Below are 19,802 nucleotides of genomic sequence, written 5' to 3' on the forward strand. Positions count from 1 at the left end.
TTATCAGAACTAGACATCTATAAAAAGGGAGAAAATTCAAGTGAGTTGATTTAGATCCTTAATATAACACCCAAATGAAATATTAAGGCTAGGATCCAACACAATAATTTACAATTCAGAAGAGGGATGCCGTAATCCAATTGCAAATTATTTGAAAGTAGGTAAATGACGATTTACCAATTCCACCACGGAAATGAAATTTTAATGAATTATGTTTCAGATGAAATTCCTAGATATTTTGAGATTCATTGAACTTTTCAATGGTATGTTTAATCTTGATTATGCTCTCACTTTGTGACTGGGATGCCGAGGATCACAAACGAGATGTGAATAACCATGTAAATTAGCTTGGTACTCTCGATGTCATTTATCACATAATCAATGTGTCAAATAACCGCACACGCTCCATTGATCAACAATAATTTACAAGAAACCCATTGCAAACACTATTAGTCTCATATTAGTGTGTCGGTTAACCACACACGCTCCACTAACGACCAATAAGGTGCAATGTGCAATTTCATGGGTTAGCATTAAATTCACATTTTCCTAAAGTAACTAAGATTGAGAATTTTATAAAATCATTTAGTGACTTTATTATTCATTATAATTTTAATGAGAGTTTAGTGTGCTATCCTACCCGTTCGGCGAACGACCCTCCACTAGTTAAGAGTGCGATGGGTAAGAATGGATACCCAATGGCGGTCATTTTACTGGCTGCTTCCTTAAACACCCCTTATAGATCAGCTTCGTGAATGAGGCCTACTAACGATAAGACTGACTTTTCTTATACATATATAATATATTCGACTTTTAATTTTATATAGTATAAGGGTGTATTTTTAAACTTTTAAAGTACTAAGTGGTTTAATCATTTAATAAATTAAACTTTTAATTTAGTTAAATTTAAACCCGTATATGGATTTATCAATTTCTTTTAATTAATCTTTTAATTATATTAATAATAAAATCCATAATGATATATTCTAGGTTTTTCCATTTAAATTTCCAAAAATAAACTTTTAATTTAAAATTTAAATTATAAAACCAAAATGGTGTATTTTAAAAACCTTTTAAAATACTAGGTTAAATTTCAAATCAAACTAATCTTAAAATTATCCAAATTTAACCAAATCCTTTAATTATGATAAGGATATCATATTACCTTTCAGAAAATTCAGTTTTAGGCATTAAAAACGAATTATGATAATTATCCTAATCAAAATGAGATTTGAAAATCGAAAAATCAGGGAACTGACAAGTCAACTCGTCGAGTTCATACATGAACTCATCAAGTTCCTGGATCATACAGCAAAAAACAATTTTTTTCTACTTTGGACACTTCACTATTGCATCAATTCAATTGAAAAACATCATAAGCTCTGATACCACTGTTGGGTTTTGAGCATAACAACATTCCTATGTGATCATGCAACCCTAATTCCTTTAAATCTAAGTTTTTCACTAACTAAACGTGCAAATTGAATACCAAAGCAATAACCCTAGATCTAACATACAATTTTCGAAATCCAAATAAAATTAAGGTTAGAAGATTACCTCACTTGTTATGTAGTAATAACAAGACAATCTTGAAGATCCTGGACTCTTGAAAGCTCAGTGCCTCAAATGTTGCACCTCTAATGGAGTCACAAACACCCAATGCAAGAGGATGAGAGGAGAGGCACAAGAAAATCGGCTAGGGTTAGGAACACTTGCTTAGGGCCGAAATTCTAATGTCCTGGAGGGTTTATATATGGCTAAGGGCTGCTAGGGTTTCTGGTGGAAACCCTATTTTCCTGCTTAAGGCTTAAGCGGCCCATGGACCTCTTACCAGTAAACTTTGGACGAAATCTATAAGGCGTCCCTATATGATTTTGTCCACTCCTAATTAAGAAGTCCAGTAGCCTAGTTTCACAACTATCAATGATTTGCAAAACAACCCCTCCATTATTAATCATTTCCTTTAATCCCAAAATTAATATCAAATTAATTTCCGATTAAATACTAATTAATAATATGATTTTCAAATAATATATTAATATTATAATATATTAATAAAACCATTTTGAGTACCAATTTATTATTTCAAATAATAAATTTCACTCTCTCTCCACTAGTCATCCTATCAAGTTGCATGAGTGAAGGCAACCCAAAAGGACCATGCTACTATCAAATCAAGTACATACCAATTATAGTTATGGGCTTAGACACCTAATCCAACAGTCTCCCACTTGGATAAGTCTAATAACTATGAGTGCAAGTATGACCTCAAAATCTAACTAGCAATCGTACCTTTCAAAAGCCGTTGTCGAACTCTGACCTAGTCAATGACGCGTCCTTTAGATAAGTGATCACATATCCCACCGTTCTACAAGATATCGTATGGACATGAGACATGGATTATAATCAATCTTTATGTCCAAGATTTGTTTCCCAATTTTCGATTTATGATGACTGACTAGTTGAACAAATCAAATTAGTCCAGGCTTGGCCAAGCGATTTAGATGTCATCACTAAATCATCGAGGGGCCACAAATATCGTTTTCATCCCATTTAAGGTAAAAGGAATGGATAAACTCCGACTCATATGTTTAAAATTTAGTTTGCAACACTAATAATGTAACCAAGCATAAGCAAACACAAGAGTATAGTGAAAGTTAGTATATATACATGTACATTAGAAAAGATCAAGGCTCTTTGAACCATTTTCAGTCAATACATCACAGATATTCAAGATGGACAATGTAAAAAATATACATTGACCTTCGATTCCAAATTTCTGATGGAAAGAACAAAAAGAGTGCCTTTGACTTCCAATTCGAAATTCCCAATTTCCAAAAACGTCACACAATGAACTCATAATAGATATTATATAAAGGGAATTCACTATGAACGTGGTTATGCCTAATCAATATTATATGTTGGCATGAGTGAACAAGAGACATCATAGAAAGAGTGCAATTTTTGCAAAAAAGAAAGCACACTTGTTGTGTTGACTTCAATTAGAGCATGTTGTATGTTTTTAGTAGGAGAGGAAGATAAAGTTGTAGACTTTGACTTTGACGAAGATGAGGCAGAGCTCGTTCATGAGGGAGACAAGCAAAATAACAGATGTGTAACTACTAAATCAAAATGGATGATCGACACTTAATTGCTCCATGACTGATTAAGTAATTGATATTAGGGATGAAATTATGTTCACATCATTGATTTATATAGGCATCATAACCCTGACTTGTAGCAATCGAAAACTGAAATTTAGGGTTCGTGGGGAGAGGAATCATGGGATGGTTGTCGCTCAATTGATTTAACCGCTAGGAGGTTAGATGTTTCACATCTATCTTGATGGAGGTTGAAGAACGTGGGAAGGAGACAGTAAAGGTAGGTGGTTCCTTTGGAGAAGAAGTATGGGGAAGTTAGGAAACTGTGAAGAAGGCAAGGCGAACGTAAAGGTGTCATGGATGCGTGAAGAACATGAACATCCATACAAAATAGGAAATATGCAAAATAAAACCTAATTAATTCAAGCATCCAGTAAACAAACATCAAAACACAAAGAAATTACAAACTTGAAGCCCTAGTTGCTTGTGATTCTTCGTGTAGTTCAACTTTTTTAAAAAAATTCACTTCTAATTCTAAGTTTCAAAATTGATAAAGAGAAATCAATGAATGTTTCAAAATTGATAAAGAGAAATCAATGAATACAATGTTAATTGCTTTTAGCATAAATAAAAACAAAACAAATTGCATCTTTATTGACCTTAGCTGGAGTCTTAAGATTGAGGCATCATAATAAAGCATCCAAGAAAAGTAAGAAGATGTCAAGAACCAAAGACAATCGATCACTAAGAACAGTGGATGGAGAGTAATCGTTGCCGGAGACCTTGGGGGTAGGCATTGTCGTTGTCGGAGAACGATAACAATCCCAGAAGAGAACTGCTTCTAGGGTTATACAACTTCAATCGAAAAACATGATTTCAAAATTGAAATTAAATTTGTCGTATGGTATGATATCTTTGATTTTCGGAGTAGGTAGATGGGAATCGAGGGTTATTAAGAGAAACATACCTTACTTTAATTCCCATTGATGAATTAGGCAACAAAAAAAAAAGACAATCGCAAAATCAGAAAACAATAATATATAGAGGCAAATCAGACGGTTATCAAAGGGATGAAGCGATCTTGGAGGATACAACGGACTATACGTGACAACGGACTATTGTGCAGAACGTGGTTGTTTGTGCACCGGTGTTACTAAGGTGGTGTTTGGCTTAGCTTTTAAAAGCTTAAAAGTTCTTTTCCAAAAAGTTACAAAAAGTCCGGAAATCCTGACTTTTTCAAAAAGATGTTTTTCCTTGTATTAAAACTCCAAAAGTACTAGTTTGCCAAACATCTTCTTGTTTTTTTTTTCTTTTATAAAAAATACTTTTGGCTGTGAAAAAATTAGCCACACACCCCCCTAATAATAATAATAATGATTGTGTTAGTTATGGATTTTAATCATTTTTGTATTTTCTAATTTCCCTTTTTCCTTTTTCTCAATACGAACATGAATTACTCTTATCAAATCTGTACAAAGATTTGATCATTTTACCACCTGCAAATCAACCCTGGTTCCCTTCTCCCCTTCCCTTTCTCTCAAATGGCGTTGGCCGTTCTCAGAAAAACCTTCAATTCGTTAAACCCTAATGATAGAATCCTCCGATCCCTATCTTCCTACGCCGCAGTTGCCACAGACAACGCCGAAAAACCGGAATCCAACAGCTCCTCTTCCTCCTTCACCTTCTCACCAGATCAGAATGACAGCACCAACAACACAAACAAGGGCAACGCCGCCGCCTCTGATGATATATACATCAAATCAAAAAAACCACCGCCTTCGACGTCCGTGACGATGCCGATGTCGTTCATGACCGGATCGATAGTAGGGAAGAGGTTCTATAAGCAAGTAACGACTAGAGTTGCAGAGGATGGAAACGGTTGGTCTGTGATGCTTGATTACAGAACGCTTAAAACACCTTCTAAGAGGCCTCTAAAATGCCCTACTCTCCGTCTTGCTAAAGCTATCGCTGCTGAATGGGATTACCAGGTTCTCCTCTCTCCCAAATTGATTACTGAAATTTTCATGTTCTTTCATCTTATGATCTTAATTGTGTTTAATTCTTATTACATATCATAACTATCCACCTTAAAACATTAGATTTTGTTACAGTTGAATGATCACCTGCATTCGAAGCCCTAATTAGATTAAACCAAAAACAAAACGTTCAATCACAATAGGATTGAAATTCGAGTTTCACATCTTAAATTTATGGTTTTAACAAGTCAATTGAGTAATTAGTTTTGTTGGTTGTAGCTTACAGATGGAATCAGGCCATTTACAATGCCTCTAATGAAACTTGCATGTACTGCTTTGGAGAGAGTTCCCCTCACTAGATCACATATTATCAGTAATTTAATGACAAGGTTTCATCAAGATTTGGTGTTTTGCAGAGCCCCAGATGATAATGAGTTGACAACTGGTGTCTATGGTATGAATTATATCACATAAACTTTGTCTTCCTAAAATTTGTTACAAACTGGATTTCTTATCAATCTATATTTTTCAATTTGTTACCATTATTCATATTCACAGAATTACAAGTGAAGAAAATGGATCCTCTTCTTAAATGGGTAGAATCAGAATTTGGGTTCAAACCCGTTGTATATTCAAGCTTTTTTGGGGGCAAACAAGAAGATGGTCTTGTAAATGCCGTAAATACCCTTCTGAAGAAAACCAATGATAATGAATTGGCAGCCATTGATGCTCTTACTTCAGCATCACACTCGTTAATAATCTCAATTGCAATTTTTCGTGGGAAGCTTCAGATTGATGAAGCAATTGAATTGATCAGACTTGAAGAAGACATGCAGGTTCTTCATCTCTTTCTTTTTATGACAATCTTGTAATTTCACAAATGGTCCTTATGGTTTTAATTTGTCCCCAAAACAGTCCTTATGAAACTTTTTCTTGCATAAATTGTCCCTTTTGACAAAATTTAGCACACAATCGGTCCATATGGCCATTAGTTTTTCTGTTAAGTTCAATATGAAAAGGCCTTTTTACCCCCTCTTATATGAAAAGACCTTTTTACCCCTCTTTTATGAAAAGACCATTTTACCCTTCTTTTATGAATAGACCTTTTTATTCCTCTTTTATGAAATGACTTTTTTATCCCTCTTTTATGAAATGACCGTTTTACCCTTCTTCTATGAAAAGACCATTAGTGTGCTAAGTTTGGTCGAAAGGGACCATTCGTGAAAAAAAAAAGTTGCATAAGGACTGTTTTGGAGACAATTTTAAAACCATAAGGACCATTTGTGAAATTTTGTCTAGTGTAAATGCTATAACAGGAAGAAATGGAAGTATGATACTATTTATTGCATTTAATTCATTTTTTTTTATAAATCTTTTTTTAGGTTGAAAAATGGGGTTTGGTAGAAGGTGGTCATGATCTTGATGTTGCAGACCTTAAGGTGCAAATTGCTTCAGCCACTGTTTTCCTTGGACTTACTAAAAAGGTATAAGTAGAATTACCATTTTGCCCTTCAACTAATGTTGTTTAATTATTATCATTATTAGCATTCCTTCATAAATGCCAAAAACAAAGCATCTCGAGTAATAACATAAAACACAAACATTTTTGTTTTGAATTTTCACTCATCATTTACAATTACATTTCATTTTTACTAGAAATTAAAAATAAATAAATAACATTAAGTAAATAATTTTACATTTGTTTGAGAAATATGATGCTTCTATGATTCTGTGTTTGATGTATCTGTTGCATGTAAAATGATGGGTTAGTTGAAAAATATGGAGATTATCGAAGGGTAATTTAGTAAATTGTGTTGGTACCATGGTTTTAAGGTTTTAATCCTCGCAGCATTGAATGCAAATTGGTGGTTGTTTCTTGATATCGCAGTAGCAACAAGCTATATCACAGTTACTGCTGCATCCTATCAAAAGTTTATAATCATGTATTCTTTGATTAATCGACTATCATTTAATTGATTGTTTATAATTTTTTTTGTTTGAAATATAATATTATACACGTCACAATTTAAAATAGTGAAAATGGTTAAATACAAACATTAGGACTTTGCATCAATCTCACTTGTCAAAAACTCTAAATCATTTTCGGAATAGGATTTTTTGAGTGTATTTTTGCAAATGATTTTATGAGGACTAATAGTATAATTGAATTTTGTTTTGATGCTAAATGATGGGCAATGTTTATAATTGGTAATAAATTTCCAAACCTTGTGTAGTGAAAGATCAAAAACATGGTATAAACAAACCTACTATTTCAAAATCCATAAAATCTTATATAATCAGAGGGTGTAATAGCTAACTCATAAAAATAGAAACTTAAAATGATTATAAAATATTTAAGGGAAATCTCCAGAAAAGTTTCAAAATTTTAGTTCAATTTATGAAAAAGTCTCAAACTAAATTTTGTTTATAGAAAAGCACAAACTACCGGCTAAAACTTCGAAAAAACCATTTTTTTTCCGGTTTCGTAGATGTAGCCGGTATTCTGTCGTTTTTTGTTAGCTTGCTCAAAATATTAGGACTTTTTTGAAAATTACCCGATAACTAAAATATTAGGACTTTTCTAAAAATTATTATGAAATTAATGGATATTATTATTAACAAATCATTTATAAACATAACAAATATTTTTTTTATTATAAACAAAGGAAATATATTTGTTTCTAATTTCTAGGAATAGAATGGTCGACATGGTCTATTGTTTGTTGACCACCTCAAACTCTTTATGTTCCTCCTATGTATCGTTATACAAGAGTTGATAATATTTATTAATACACAATCAATAAGTGCCTACTTTCTATTAGGTTTGACGCTATAGGATCACGTGTTATTAGAAAATATCATTAAATAATAATTCTTGAATATATATAGATCTTTCATTATGTTCTTTAACGTAAATACCACCTAACCTTTATACATTATTCGGTAACAATTATCAAATTACAAACATAGTGAAAAATAACTTTGAATGACAATTTAAATAGATAATCACCCTACATTTTTTCCATATAAATTATCATTCACGATTCACTTTTTCACATTTGATAGATGTGTGTTAGCCTATGGTTGTTATCGTGTGAGGTATGGATGTTGGGTGGTAGTTAGGTTAAACAACATAAGAGGAGCACTAACATTAGAGGAACACTCACTGAGTACATCTCACCATCATACACACAATGATGCATAGGAGGACGTAGAGAGTTTGATGTGGTTAATAAGCAATAGAAGAGTACTTAGACCATCAATTTATTCCTAGAAATTAGCAACAAGTGTATTTTCCTTTTTATAATAAAATATTTTTTATGTTTATAAATGATTTGTTAATAATAATATCTATTAATTTCATGGTAATTTTCAAAAAAGTCCCAATATTTTGGTTATAAGGTAGTTTCCGGAAAAGTCCCAAGATTTTAAGCAAACTAACGAAAAAAGATGGAATACCGGCTAAATCTTCAAAACCGGCCGAAAAGGATGTTTTCGAAGTTTTAACCGGTATTCTGTGTTTTTTTGTAAGCAAAATTTAGTTTGGGACTTTATCATAAATTGGACTAAAATTTTGGAATTTTTTTGGAGATTTCCCAATATTTAAAATAAGAATTTGGGTAAATATGATATTTTGAAAGTTTATAAAGGATAAATATGATATTTAAAAATTATTCCGGATAAATATGATATTTGAAAGTTTATAAAGGATAAATACGATATTTAAAAATTATTCTGGATAAATATGATATTTTAAGGTTTGAATAGATATAAAATTCTGCCTTACTAATATACTACAGTTCTTTATAAATTTAATAAATGGACAAAAAGATGTTTTTGGTTGAGTTTAACATTTTCATTATGCATCTTTAGCAACTTATACTAGTAATGTTTGGAAGTATAACTCTTTCAAGTTTCAACTTCATTAATTCTTGTAACATATATAATAGTCACTTATACCATATTGCTTTTTTTTTTTTTTTTTTTTTTTTTTTTTGGTAATATACATAAAATCTACTATATTCCGACAATTTATATAGGTTAACCATTATATTTCTAAGCCACCTATTTTTGAAGAAAAAAAATCATTGCGACAACTATAACCTTATATTTTCAGTTCAAGCATGCGTTAAAACTAACATGACTTCCTATTTATCGAATTTTAGAAGGAAAAAAATTACTGCGACAACTATGACCTTATATTTCTGGTTTAGCATGTGTTAAAACTAACACAACTTCTCATTATCTACATGATATTATATGTACTTATGAATCTTGCTTTTTGAAATGACTTCTTATTTGCCAGTTTGGCAGGTTGTACACATGATATGTAGGCAAATGAGAAGACATTTTAGAAAATTATGTTATTTTAAATACATATGAAATATGATGTTATGTAGGTTAATGAGAAGTCATATATAGTGGTTAAGTTGTAAATATCTCAAAATATACTTGCTATATATTGACGTATGTAAAAATGAAAAAGTTTTAAAGTTTCAACATCACCTGTAACAAGGAAGTAGTCTAAGGGTTGAATTTCTTGTGAATTCATGCCAAATGGTGAGTGTGTTATTGCCCCAACTTGAAAAAAACACAACAAAAACCAAGCAATTGCTAATGGTAACAATTTCATGGTTTTCTAGAGACCAAATTTAGCATGGATTTTATGGCAAGATTTTATAGTTGGTGGGTGGCAATATTTATTTAAAAACAAAAAAAAGGTAAGAGTTGTAGTTGGGAGTTAGGAATGTGAAGAATCTATATAACTCAAATGACATGATTGCCCAAAATTATGGCACCTGTGTTTAGTATAATCCTAAATTAATTGGTCTATTAGTCATACATTGATGATGAATTTAGGAAAAGCTTAAATCTTTTATCAACATTAAAATGCCTACACCATGATTCATGTTAGTGTCTTCGACCTTGCAAGATCAACATGTTGGCTAACATATAAGAGCATCACATGGGTGCTCTTTCACGTCCTTGCAAAAAATGTCAACTAAACATCATATTTCAATTAGACAAATGGTGGGCCACTTACTATAAAAATGATTAAAACAGGTAAAGTAATTAAATATTATTAAATGTGGGGACATTATTTCTTTGCAAGGCTTTCAAATATAGCAAGAAGAAGTAAGTGTACGTGACATCAAATGTGATACAAATGGTCTAGTTTACAAAATGAGAACGCAAAACAAAAAAGTAATCAAAATTCATTCTTTGATTAAATGGAAAAACTGACTCAAAACCAATGTTTTACAATCTATTCTCATAATCAAAAACTCGATTATAGATAGGTATATATAGACTAACAAATCAACTTGTATTAGACTAGGAAACTTATGACCAACTTGTCATAAACTAAACTTTCCATAAATTAGATTGTTTGGTCTCCAAGTCCTTATCGACTTAGGATTCCAACAAATGATATATAATGCATATATTTTTAAATAAATTAATTCAAAAGATTGTAACCTTCGACTTTATGTACCACATAAGTGCGGATAATTTAAAGTGAGGGCAATCATGTAAGTTTTGTGAGACAATAACGCCCATTTTTAACCGAAGAGAAAAATTTTAATCGAAGAGAACAGAGAAATTATATACATACCACCAATTGTTGTTTGTATTTCTCGTAATAATGATTGTATAACCCATGATGTAAGGATTTATATTATCGAAGGGGTATATATAATAGCACACACGAGAAAATTCCATTGGCTGACACCAAACTTTGAAGTATGGAAAAATGTCTTGAGAAGAATAAAAAAGTAATTATAGAGTATTATATACTATATAATAATCCAAATCAAAGTTAAAAGCCATAAATAATGTCATCGTCCTAATAATTAAAATATTTTTAGTTTTAAAATTCATCAAAATGAAAAAAATAAGAATATTGTTAGGCAAAATGAAATCTCAACCCTCATGATATTAGGTCAAAAGAAGATTTAAAATAACCTTTTACCTTTTTTATTATGTTTTACATAAAATAAAAGTTTAAAAAAAAGTCAAAAGCCCAAAAAACTAAAAATATACAGAAGTCTACACAATCAATTAGGAATATTATTGGAGTCGGAACCGGACCGAACCAACCCGAAAACCAAATGAAACTAATTGGAGGAACTGACACCAGGGCCGGTTAACCTAATACAGGTGCGGTTCAGGTATTAATTGGTCCGAATCGATTATTACCTGAATAACCCGGATAACATTCACAATAGGATTAACGATATAATATAACTGAAAAAACCAAAAAACCGTATTACAATTCTATGACCTGAATAACATTTACAATATGATTATAAAGACTATTTTTTTATTAGTTTTGTAGCTTATGATTCCATAATAAAACCTTTAATGAAACAAATCTGTTGATTGAAAATAATGAAAATATACATAATTGTTTCAAATATGCAAAAAAAAAATGGCACCATTTATGTATAAGCATGCATAGTATATATATATATATATATATATATATATATATATATATATATATATATATATATATATATATATATATATATATATATATATTAGTTTATAACATGTGGTTCCCACGGTTATAAAACTAATCAAACTTTTATAATAAAAACTCAAAATTATTAATAAGTTATTTTAAATAAATTATTAATTTAAGAGATATTTTTATTAGTTATGTGAAATTATAATCATTGATTCAAATAAATATATAAAATTAATTTTAATATATATTAGATATTTTTTATTTGTGAATTAATAAAAACAATAATTTAAAAATTAAAATTTAAAATAGAATCACATTAATGAGGTTTAATAAATTTAAAATGAAAAACTAATAGATTGACAAGTGGCAACACATTAATTAAAATGTCTAATATGATGACACATGACAAAATAACTACTCTTTTACATGTAAATACGAATTATAAACTTGGTATGTTTTTGTTCCCAAATAGACCAAATATGAATTATAAACTTGGTATCTTTTTGTTCCCAAATTAACAGACCAAATATTCAATATATATTAAAACTGATTTCACTTTTTATTTGATTGTATTGTAAACACGAATGAACTATTCTTGAGATATAAGAATGTGAAATCCAAACACCAAAATCTTATTTAATTTTCGCAAACATGCTGAAATTCTGGACCAGATATTTTGAACCGAGTAACTTTTTATTTGGATAATCCAAACCGAAAAACCCAAAAACCAAATATATACTTAATATACCAAAAACCCAAACCAAAATCGATTATTCTAGCCTAATTCGGTTCGTTTAGAGTTTTGGTCCTTGTCCGGTTCTTGATCCAAACACTCATTTCTACAATCCATGTCTAAATATTAAAAAAAAATTAAATATCCTCTAACTTTTTTTTTCCTTAAATGTTTTTTACCTACATCATCATAACTCAAAGCATTCGATTTGTAAGTTCACGAGTCCAATTATCACGATCAAAACCTTCAACAAGATCACTCCTTCGGTTAAATGGGGATTATTACACGGTGTACAAAACAATATCAATTTGTGTAAGTAAAGTACATTGCTTTTTTTTTTTTTACAATTATCCATATTTGTATAAAGTATAAACACAAACCAAAGTTGATTAATTTATTTATCAAAGAGCAACAAGATAACAACATAGTCAATGGGTATTATTAACAAACAAATATGATAATCAACAAGATCTTCAAGTATAAGTGTATAACAATACCAAATTACTTGTTCCCAATTACGTCTGAAGACTCTTGATGTTCTGAATTTGCTTTCCAGGATTGAGACCTTTTGGGCATGCACGAGCACAATTCAAAATGGTATGACATCGATACAACTTGAATTCATCATTTACTGCATCTAATCTTTCCTGTGTGTACTCATCACGACTATCCATAATCCACCTGAATCCAAATTGATTCACACATTTCAGATTCATGTTAAGAGTTTTTGATTCGATTTCAGATGTTAATCAAGAAACAGAAAGAGGTGATGTGATGAGATGAGATGAGAGGAATGGATTGTACCTATTGGCATGGAGAAGAGCAGCAGGGCCGAGATAAGATTCAGGGTTCCACCAATAGCTAGGGCAGGAAGTGCTGCAACAGGCGCACAATATGCATTCATACATTCCGTCGAGTTTCTCCCGATCTTTCTTGCTCTGAGGAATCTCTTTCCCTTCCCAACCGGCCGGCGCCGGCGACTTCCGCTTCAACCATGGTTCGATACTCTTGTACTGATTATAGAAATTGGTCATGTCCACCACCAGATCCTTAATCACAAACATATGCGGCAAAGGCGTAATCATCGTCGTCTCTTCCGACGGAATCTTCGTTAAACAAGCCAGTCCGTTACATCCGTCGATGTTCATAGCACATGATCCGCAGATTCCTTCACGGCAAGATCTACGAAACGTTAGAGATGGATCGATCTCGTTTTTGATCTTGATAAGCGCGTCGAGTACCATCGGTCCACACTCCTTGAGGTTTATCTCGTAGTTTCGTAGCTCCGGTTTGCCTGGATTGTCCGGATTCCATCGGTAGATTTGGAAATTCTTTAGGTTTTGTGAAGATCTGGTGGTGGGTTCCGATTGTTGAGCTTGAGGCTCCGAAGCATGAGCTCGGGAAAGAAAAAGCGTCGCCGCCGGCGACTTTTGAAGCCTGGAAATACCTCTGCGTACCAAACCAGTAGCCATTGTTATGGAGAAGGGATGATGTAAAATGACGAAAATGGGTAAAGAGGGGAGGAGGGTTTATAAGGAAAATAAACCGTCTTTGGGTGGATAGGGGTTGTAATTCTAGTGGCTGTTGAAGGGTAGATCGGGAACATGAGCGTATATTTAGTGGCCGTGCTGTAATTACGTGGAGCGTAAGAAATATGACCGGCGAAGGTGATGACGTGGCAAGAAACGAGCCCTCGGAGGAGTATAGGGCTCGTGTGGTGTGCGCGTGGAGCCATTAATTACCAATAAATATCTCACATTGCGTGAACAATTTTATAGTATAAATCTTCTAAAATGTAAACCAAAGCATTGTTTAAAGAAAAAAAATACTATGTACAACAAGTCACCAAATATCACAAAAAAGTAAAACTAATTGAAAACAAAAAATATAAGTTTGAAAATTAAAAAGTTATAAAAATAAAACTAAATATTATATTAATGAAATTTACATAATAAAATAAACATTACTTAATGTTGTCGTCCTCGTTGTTGATGAGATGGTTGTTGTATGTATGCTCGGTTAAATCTTTTTTAAGATCGTTATACGATTTATGTAAAATACAATTCTAATCTTTCTAAAACTTACAGTTGCATTATCTTTATGAATACAAATGTAATCATTCTAAAGACAAAAGGTACTCTATCACATTAACATAATGGTGATAAACATAAACACATCATCATGGATTCATGGTACTCAACATTTGGAAAATATATCTTTTAATTGTCTTGTATAATATTTATGAGAGTAACAATGATTGTTGTATGGAAATAATGCGTGGAATTCAGGTTTATTTATAAGTAAATTTTCAATTTTTTTTATTCCACACCAAACCAGGACGACGTGCGTAGTCGTGGTATTTTTGTCTACGTATATGGTATTGGGGTTTCATTGGCTTTGGTCTCTCAAATGGCGACTCTCACATGTTGTATGGCAGAAAAACTTTTGTTTACTTATCTTGGTCTCCTGGTAGTTTGGACATTTCTTGTATTATTGGGTGGCAAGCTATCACGGATAGGCTCTTGAAGAAATTTTCTTCTTGGAAAGCCAAAACGCTTTCCATAGGAGGTAGGGCAGTTCTATTGAAATCTATGTTGGATGCTTTAGGCATAATTTATGTCTATTTTTAAAATGTTGGCAACTGTTAACAAGTTTTTAAAAGTTCCACGAACTAAGTTTTTTTTGGGGAGATCTTTTGGAAAGAAAAATAACTTGGATTAAATGGGACATGTCTATAGCTAGTATGGAAAGGGGGGAGCTTGATATTGGTAGTTTACAAGCATTTAACAAGGAGTTGTTGCTTAAATGGAAATAGAGTTTCTTTTTTTTTTCCTCTCCAAATCCTCAAGCTTTGTGGGTTAAAAGATTTATAGTTGATTCATGGTGTTTATAAAGATCTCGAGAGGGTGTTAGGGATTACTTTTTGATGTTAAAAGTCTTTTTTGTAAAAGGACTTTTTGGCTAGTGACTTTTTCCAAAAGATAGTATTTAAAATGTGTTTGTATTTGCTTTTAGGGTATAAGTCATATTTTCATGTTAAAAAGTCCCAAAAGTCACAAAAAAGATAGAATTTTGTGACTTTTGAAACACTAACTTTTCCTCCTACATAAAAAGTTATTTTACAAGATCTTTTGCATTATCCAAACATCTTTTAGCCATTTTTTAACTTTTTAGAAAAGTTAAAAGACAAAAGTTGTTTTAAAAGCAATCCCAAATACCTACTGATTCCGGGCAGGATCGAAGGGAGTCTGACGTTGTATAATTGGTTTTATAAATCATTTTCATGACATAAGGGTCATTGCTAGTTCGGCTATGCAACAACAGGTTGGCGATGGACCGACAATATTTGTTGGAAAGATTTTTGGTCGGGGGAGGATTCTTTGCTTATTAGATTCCCTATATTTTTTTCTTCTCGAAAATAACAGAGATTGTTTGATGAGAAATAGATGGAATGGTACGATATGGAGCTGAAACTGGCGTCATCAGATCACAGGATGTATTGTGTTTAAGTCAGTTTCGGGAGCTTAAGGAGTTGCTTAGTTTAGTCCAAATTACATACCAAAATGATAGTTGGAATTGGAACTTGGGAAATAATTTGATTTTTACAATAGGTGAAACACGAAAGTATATTGATGATGTCACTTTGCCACATTCTAATATTTATATTCATTGGAACAGTTTATCCCCGGACAAGATAATATTTTCTGTTGGAGGCTTCGGTTGGATATACTTCCAAATTGCTCAAACTTGGCTCATAGAGGTGTTGATTTGAACTCGTCTTTATGTCTAAGTTGTATACAATTTCCGAAAACAATCAATCACACGTTTATTGGGTGTGAGGTTGCAACCGCTTCGTTGTCTAAGATTGGTTTGTGTGCCAATTTGAGTATTCCTTTGTTTTCGACTGTGGAAAATATTTTTGGATGGGTGGATTATTGCAATATTTTAGTGTCCAAAAGGCTTGTTTTGGATTCTATCATTATGGTGTTATTATCGTTGATCTGAAGATATCGTAATTATATCTTTTTTGGCGATAATTTTTTTTTTACCAAGAATGTGTTGTTTGATATGATTCAAAGTTGCTCGTTTCAATGGATCGTGTATAATATATTTGTTCTCCACTGTTTTTATATTGAAGGATATGTATTCACGAGATCTTCAGCTCTCGTTTAGATTGTTTTTCCTAACAATCGACCGATTTCAATTTTGGTTTCAGTGTCGTATACTGCTGCGCTGAAACTTTGAAAAATCATAATTTTCTCACAAAGTCAGATTTGTGTGTTCTATATATGCACAATTTCTCGTTTTCGATTGCTACAAATTTTGTTTAGATTATTTATCCAAAATAATCTTATATTTTTAATTTATATTTTAACCCTATTTATTATGGTTTTTGACGCAAGATTTCACCCGACTATCACATACACCTAATATCTATAAAATTCACATAAACACACACACACATTATATATATATATATATATATATATATATATATATATATATATATATATATGGATAATTTAATTTTATTTATTCTAAAAAATTTACAATAGTTAACCGACAAGGTTATAGATTTGATCACTAAGGGCATTACACACTTCCATGTAAGCATCACTTCTAAGTTATAAATTAATTCTTAAATGATGAAAACCTTGGTCACGACGTGAGCATATGTGTGTCACGATGTGACGGTGCCCGGGGAGGAACACACATCTCATTTGTTGTTACCACATGACAAAATGTACATCGCGACGTGACAACCTTGTAAGCAAAACCCTAATTCTGGGGTTTATGCCCATATTTAAGGTAAGTAAGGGCTAGGTTTTTCACACCCTTAGCCTCCATCACCCCCTTCACCCTTAAGAAACCCCTGATTCTCCATTATTGATTGTGAGCTCCTTTTGGTAATTTTAAGCCTTAAAGAAGAGAAGGAATTTTAGTGCATTATCTTAGCTGGAAAGCCACTCCCTCGTCATCTTAAGCTGCATTAGGAATCTTGTAACTCCTCAAGTTCTTGAATTTTTTAGCTCAAGCATGTTAGATCTAGAGTTTGGTCCATGTTACTCAATATTTTGAGGAAGTTTAAGTGTTGGAATCTCATAAAGTTGGCAACTTTATGAGTTCTTGAGACTCCTTTGTAATCCCATGTCCCGGATCTAGAAAACTAGTGAGCTATAGGATCCATGCATGACATTTGCTCTCATTTTCCATTCATTTTGACCTTGCGTAGGCTTAAGACATGCATCTCCAAAAAGAAACCATTTTATGGTATTTTGAGATGGAGAAAGTCTTCTGGAAAGTTTGGATGCTTGGATTGAAGGATTAAGAGCTTAAATCATTAAGCTGTCCAGAGTGATCCTCACGATGTGACGATGGTCAGCTTCACTGTTATTTTGGCCTCACGCTGCCACGACGTGACCAAAGGGTGGTCACGACGTAGCGATCGGCTAAGTGACCTTTGACTATTGACTATTGAGTTTGACCGTTTACTTTTTGATCAAATTTGACTTTAGGTCAATTTGAGGGTTTTAGGATGTAGTTTGAGATTTGGCCCTTGTTTGTTGTATAGTTGACTTGTAGTATTGGTTATTGGACGGGTGATCAACGTTGTTATCTACTAGGCTGCGAGGTGAGTTTTCTCACTATACTTTGTACTGCAATATGTTTCCTTGTATGTAGGATGTTGTTATGTTGTAGTGAGGTGAGTTTTCTCACTATACCTTGTACTATAATATGTTTCCTTGTATGTAGGGTGTTGTTATACTATAGTGATCTGTTAGATTAGTATATTTGCTACAATTACCTATGCTTTCTTGTTATTGTTTAGATGCATATGTTGACATAGTGCGGTTGGGTTGAGGCAATATGGCTTTGTGTTGTAGGCCAACAAACCCAAGGGAATCCAACCTTCTGTTGTGGGCTTGGGGGGAAATCTAGTCTTATAATTGTGGGCCTGGGGCAATCTAGTCTTATGACCGTAGGCTTGGGGGCAATCCAAATTTATGATGTGGGTCGGGTGTGCATGCATTGTATATGTATTGTTGTGTAGGGTATTTTGGGGGAACTCACTAAGCTTTGGCTTACAATTGCTGATTTTAATGTTTGTAGGTAATTCAACTGATTGGGGCTAGGCGAAGGCGTGATCGTACACATCCTCCTCTTGTTTTATGATTGAGAGATTATCTTGATACTTTGATTTTATGGACTCGATTTGAAAACAATATTTGATTATCTGATGGCTTTATGAAAATATCTTTTAAAATTGAAATTTTTTTGTCATGGCTTTTGGAATGTTACAATTTGGAACAAAGTTAACACCTTCACTTGATAACCCACAGTTGATCTTACTCTATATCAACAAATGATTAGGTCATTGCTTTATTTAACATCTAGTAGACTTGATACAATGTTTGTTGTTCGTTATTGTGCGTGGTACCAAGCAAATCCATGAGAACCTCAAATGACAGTTGTGAAGAACATCTTTCTATCTTCTCAAAACTACTTAATTCTGATTGTTGTAATACACGTTTCAGGTATGAGATATATGTTAAATTTTAAGTATTCATTTTGGGTGGCCACAACATGGAGGAGCCTCACCACAGCGAGGTGATATTTTTATGACTACATGTAACAACGCAAATTTTTATAGAAAATTTAAACTTTTAATTTCATAAATATCAACCAAAATGTGTCCAAAAATCTCATTACATAGCCATAGTATTTAAAATTCAGAGTTGAAAACTAAATGTGAAAACTGGAGAATGCATGCCGCGCCATAAAGTTGGGCCCTTGCCCTTATCACTAGAAGTGCCTGAAACATTCAATAAAACTGTAAGCACAAGCTTAGTGAGTTTCCCAAAACACACCAATCATATAATCACATAATGCCAAGCACACATACAAATAAGTTTGCCATAGACACCCTTCATGGTCTTCATTTGGAATGCTATGGGCTACCCCCATGGTCTTGTATCGCCGAGCCATAAGCTCAATCCATGGTCTTGTAATGTGCCATGGGCTTCTCCCATGGTCTTCAAATAAATTCACATATAGATCAAATAGCAAAAAATTACATAAATTCACATTAATGGACCGGCCTTGGTGCCTTCGACCCATGAGTGTAGTGAGAAGACTCACCTCAATCTGCTGAACACAAAAGATGCTCGCCTAACAGTTCGAAACCACACGCTGAACACTAATACAATTAACCCTAAATTAGGATCATACACAACCTAATCAAAGAGTCTAAACACTTAAGCCTAAGTCCTTCCATAACGGCCCAAAAGTCTCCCCTTTGCTAATGGGCATAAGGCCCATGATAAAGACCATTAATGAGCCGCATGGCCCAACAAGGCCCAAACAAAACAACTATATCCCAAAACAGAATATCAGCCCAAAACTCTAAATGGGACCAGGCGCAAAACTGAATAAGGCCCAATAAGCTTACAAGCCTAAACAAAGCTCAAACCCAACTGAGTGTGTACACCCTGCATACCACTCTAGTACACTCAACTTAC

General features: G+C 32.8%; 2 protein-coding genes across 4 annotated transcripts; one reads left to right on the forward strand and one right to left on the reverse strand.

The window, feature by feature from the left end:
* Nucleotides 1–4,538: 4,538 nt before the first annotated feature.
* On the forward strand, nucleotides 4,539–9,475 carry LOC111908867 (uncharacterized). Of its 3 annotated transcripts, none has more exons than XM_052769469.1 (5): nucleotides 4,539–5,089; nucleotides 5,357–5,531; nucleotides 5,636–5,913; nucleotides 6,460–6,561; nucleotides 9,392–9,475. In XM_052769469.1, the coding sequence occupies exons 1-5, from the start codon at nucleotides 4,643–4,645 to the stop codon at nucleotides 9,458–9,460; spliced, it is 1,071 nt and encodes a 356-aa protein (XP_052625429.1). In that variant the 5' UTR covers nucleotides 4,539–4,642; the 3' UTR covers nucleotides 9,461–9,475. The 3 variants fall into 3 exon arrangements, with proteins under 3 accessions (XP_052625429.1, XP_042754659.1, XP_023760434.2); XM_042898725.2 differs by lacking the exon at nucleotides 9,392–9,475 and adding an exon at nucleotides 8,144–8,215; XM_023904666.3 differs by having other exon boundaries at nucleotides 4,540–5,089; nucleotides 9,384–9,434.
* Nucleotides 9,476–12,651: 3,176 nt separating this feature from the next.
* LOC111908866 (succinate dehydrogenase [ubiquinone] iron-sulfur subunit 2, mitochondrial) lies at nucleotides 12,652–14,026 on the reverse strand. Its single transcript, XM_023904665.3, has 2 exons — nucleotides 13,087–14,026; nucleotides 12,652–12,963 (listed from the first exon to the last, which is right to left on the reverse strand). The coding sequence occupies exons 1-2, from the start codon at nucleotides 13,752–13,754 to the stop codon at nucleotides 12,798–12,800; spliced, it is 834 nt and encodes a 277-aa protein (XP_023760433.1). The 5' UTR covers nucleotides 13,755–14,026; the 3' UTR covers nucleotides 12,652–12,797.
* Nucleotides 14,027–19,802: the final 5,776 nt, after the last annotated feature.

The sequence above is a fragment of the Lactuca sativa genome, chromosome 3 (assembly GCF_002870075.4).
Source record: "Lactuca sativa cultivar Salinas chromosome 3, Lsat_Salinas_v11, whole genome shotgun sequence".
Taxonomy (NCBI): Eukaryota; Viridiplantae; Streptophyta; class Magnoliopsida; order Asterales; family Asteraceae; genus Lactuca; species Lactuca sativa.